Source organism: Eurypyga helias, unplaced genomic scaffold, assembly GCF_000690775.1.
Source record: "Eurypyga helias isolate BGI_N326 unplaced genomic scaffold, ASM69077v1 scaffold10904, whole genome shotgun sequence".
NCBI lineage: Eukaryota > Metazoa > Chordata > Aves > Eurypygiformes > Eurypygidae > Eurypyga > Eurypyga helias.
Genome location: NW_010245802.1, coordinates 1 through 4,279, shown reverse-complemented (window position 1 = coordinate 4,279; position 4,279 = coordinate 1). Strand labels below are relative to the sequence as shown.

General features: G+C 40.7%; 1 protein-coding gene across 1 annotated transcript in view; it reads left to right on the top strand.

Moving 5' to 3' along the window:
* The window catches only part of ASAP1 (ArfGAP with SH3 domain, ankyrin repeat and PH domain 1), a gene marked incomplete at both ends in the record, with an annotated part of 48,252 nt that extends 45,202 nt beyond the window's left edge, over nt 1-3,050 (top strand). The window contains 2 exons of the mRNA XM_010150204.1: nt 1-108; nt 2,984-3,050. The exon at nt 1-108 is cut by the window's left edge and continues 84 nt beyond it. Of these exons, the coding sequence (XP_010148506.1) occupies nt 1-108; nt 2,984-3,050 (175 nt within the window). The remainder of the gene's footprint in view (nt 109-2,983) is intronic.
* Nucleotides 3,051-4,279: the final 1,229 nt, after the last annotated feature.

The following is a 4,279-nucleotide window of genomic DNA, read 5'->3' as shown; positions in this document are numbered from 1 at the left end:
TTTCCAAGAAGAGACCACCTCCCCCACCCCCAGGACACAAAAGAACCCTCTCTGACCCACCAAGCCCACTACCTCATGGACCCCAGAATAAGGGCCCAATTCCTTGGGGTGAGTTTTGAAACGCAAAACAAAAGGGCAGGGGAAAACCTTTATGGCGGATGGTGTATGATCTTTGGTTTCTTTCACCTGGTGCTTGCTTCCCAGTGATTGCAGCTTGATGTAACGTCAGCTCAGAGAAATCAACAGCTCTATCTTCTGTCACTCAGCTTTCAGGCTCCTGTATCTGAGTCTCACTTGAGAAAATGGAAAATATTCCATGCTCCCCTGGGGCCCAGTTCAGTTTCCTCTGCTGCCTCCCTCTCTCCACCCAGGCTGCCCTCACCCCAGCCCCCTCCTCTACTGCGTCTACTCTGCATCTGCTTCCTCACCCCTGCTACTGTGCCAACCAGCTTGTTTGTCCCGACGGATCTTGATTTGGGGCAGGTAGACCTCCGTGAATCCCTGTGGTTCTCCCGATTGCCTGAAGAGCTCGTTTCCTTGGGCTCTGTGCCAGATCTCTCCTGTGACGTGTTCACACCTAGCTGCGGAGGATGTCTTGTCTTAATATGTTTTTGGGTTTTGTGATGTTGTCTGTACATATCCAAAGACTGATAAGTTTGCATCCTTCTACCCACAAAAGTTACACAGAAACAACACTCTTTTTTTTAACACGATACCTTTTCTGACAGAAGCTTTTTAGAAACTCTTTTCCAGACTACTCAAATTCTTCCTCTTTTCAATAAACATTGCTCTATGCTGTCAACTTCTCCCTGTAGCTATAAATCTGAGGCCCATGTAATTTTCTGTAATTTTAGTCTTGGTGGCAGGTTTTCCATAAATCTGCAAACATCTGTGCTGGAATCCCATGCCCATGTAGGGTGGTCATCCAAGCACTACTTATATCTTAGGAGTATCCTCTCTGTTCTAACATAAACACAAAATTACTAGCCTAAAAAAACTGCAAGCCTAAAAGCACCCTTTTTTTCAGCAAATTGGGTTAAATGTGGTAAATCATGGAGTACTCAGGTGTAAAATATGTGATTTAAACTAGGATTTAATATGAAAAGAAGTGCAGAGTCCAATGAAAAGCAAAGCCTTTTACTCAAGGAATTAACTAATGGGCATCTTCTCAATTCTCTACTTTTCAGATGTTTGGGTTATGGAAAAAGAAATGTTTCCTGTGTTCTGGAGTCCAACAGCCCTGTGCTATTTCAGAGCTAGTAAGGACATTTTGAAGAGCTTGGACTTCAAAAGTTTTAAACAGCCTAAATATTTAAGCCCCAAACAGCACCTAAAATACCATATACTGGAATACTCTGTGATGTAATACTAATAGAATGAGAAGTGTGGTAGGAACCAGATGCTAAGCTAGTGCCAGTTTTTCTTTAAAAATACTAGACAACAGATGAAGGAAAAGGGAAGTCTGGGAAAGGTGCAGGTGTGGAGGTGAAGGTGAAGAACTGTATAGCAGTACAACAGCTTTTCAAAGCAGGGCCAGAGAAGATCATTGCTTATTCTGTCTCTTTTCTGCTCTACAGTGCAGACTAAACTTCAGTGGGTGGAAGAGGGGCCTCGTTTCCCCTGTTTTCTTAGCTGAGATCTGTACAAAAACTTGTTTAAAATCCAAATGGACTTTGAAACAAGTATTAAGTTCTGTGTTTATAAGGCAGGGACTTTCTTGTGTCTGCCTTTCTGGTTTTGGTTTAAAAAATATTGTTGGATGTTCACTGCTTTCCCTTGAAGCTTTTTTCTGTGTAGTTATATTTCTTGTTACATTGAATTGCAGCATTTGTTTTCTAACCTGTGCATTAATTGAAGTTTCAAGCAGAGCAATCCTTAGCTTATGTCTAAGCAAACTGTTACTGTTCAAAGATGTTCTAAAAATGTCGTTTAGATTATTTTGGATTTCCATAGCAACCATGAGAGCTTTTTCCTTGCTTTATCTGTAGTAGCTACATGTGAAGAGTTTGTTGTACCTCTCTTTTTTTTTCTTTTTTCCATTTTTAAATATAAATGTATTTTTAGCAAGGCTCGACATGAGCCTTTTCTGCTGTTTTCTTTAGACTTCAATGCTGTAAGAATGGTATCCAGGCACATGTCATTCTTTTGCATGGGAAGTATTTTGCATTCTTGGATTGTTAAATGTCACTTTACATCTTTTTCAGTGACAAAATTTACTAACGGTTGGTGAAGCTGCTTCTAAGTTGTTTAGAGATGCTGTATGAGAAGAGGGCAGGGGAAATGATGAAGGCACTAAAATCAAGTAGTTAGTGTGACAGTACCTTGGCGGTGGTGGTGGTAAATGAAAGAGCAGCCTTCTGCTGAAGGAGTTCAGGAACACTTGGGTTTGGATTTTGCTGCCTTTTGACAGAATTGAGTATAGCCGGGACCTTTTCTTTTCCAAGAGTTAATGCTCAGGTTATGGTAGCACACTTACTTGGTCATTTAGTCATCAAAGACTATTCTTTATGTAGGATAAAATACCAATCCTTAGAAATCTGATGTTTTGTGAATAAAATCAAATTCATGGTGGTTTAAAAAAAATAAGTGCCTCATAATGCAAGAAGTAAACATCTGCAATGAATTTATTTTGATACTAGCCTGCAGTATCTCCTCCTTTCAGAGAAAATTGAACCCTGTGTTCAAAACAAATGCCTGACAGCAGTAACTGAGTGTCATTCAATCTTTCTTTCCAGCAGATGTGCGCTACCAGCGAGTCATTTTAAGATGTGTTATATGAAAGGTCACATTGGATTATTATGGTCCCTGCCGCTTTTTCAGTTACAGAACTATTAATGAAGAATTATCTTTAAAATCTTCAGACATGTTGTATAGAGGATACTGGAAGAACACGTATTTCGCTTTAAGTTGCACCCTCTGCTGATTTTATTTCAGTCATCCTAATGATCTTTTTTTAAATTGTGCTTTTTTTTTTTAACCTCAGGTAATGATTTGGGCCCGCCTTCAACTAAGGCTGCAAACAAGTTTGAGGGGATGTCTCAGCAGTCAAGGTAAGATCTGTGTATATAAAGGCAAAGATGAAAATATCTCTGAAGATGAAAATTTATCTAAACATAACTAATTTGTAAATTAGAAAAAAAAGAAAAATGCCTTTCATATGAAGTGAAATCCTAGCTGTGTTTCTCCATGAGTTTTCCGCATGCCTTACTACCATACGAATACTTTGACTGCATTGAGCCTCCTACGCGGTGTTCATAGCTGTGCATACACAATTCCCCCTTTGAGCTGGATGGACAGAACGACTTGTACCAAAATTATCTACTGCTCCTACAGAAGTGCACTCCAAGCTGGGGAATGCTGCCTCAGGCTGCAGTCCAGCAGGACACACAAGTTTTGTTTTCATGTCTCCTGGCATTTTGTTGTATCCGCTTCAGCGCGAGGTCTCATGCCTGTAGCTGCAGAAGTGTCACCTGGGTACGGGCTGGCACCGAAGACGGCTCTGTAAGAGAGTTTTCCAGCCTGTCGAGCTATGTGCTGACACGCAGTCTGTAATAACACAAACTGCTCTTAGCTTGTAACTCATCAGGTTTACAAGTGTCTTTTTCATTACAAGTGTCTTTTTCAATAGCTGGCGTAGTAAGAATAGCCATACACTCCTATCACTTAGTGTTTGTTACTCCTTTATCTCTGTTGTGATTCCAAAGTCCTGCGGTTCAGAGCATGGTAATTCTAATAAACGTGTGCCTTGGGCGACACGATGGAGACCTGGCATGACCGCGGGGGTGTGTGACCAGGCCATGACTGGAGATGGATGTGTAACATCAAAGAAAAAACAACAGAAGATGCATAGGTAGAGTTTCTGGACACTCCTTGGTCTGATCTGCCTTGTCAGGACAGGCAGTGGATGTGTTCTTGGTAGCACAGCCAACTTGTGTTTGATTAATACATCCAGGCTGGGTATTGAGGGAAAAAGTGGTGATGTTCTACAGCACAAAGAGCTGGAACCATACTTGATACTTGTAAGGAAAAGGTAAAAGCGTGGCACTTGTGCTTGATGGCATTAGATGAAGGCTGAGGTAATTATTTACTGAATCAAGGTTGAGCTTGGCTGTTCTTTCAGTTTTGTGTCATGATAGATTCTGACTGCTTAAAGCTAGGAAATTAACATAAAAGTGTTACTCATCTTGAAACTTTAGCTTCAAATACAAATAATACTAGAATCAAGTCTTTTGATACAGAAGACCCTCTGCTCTATTGAACATATTGTGGCAACACAGAA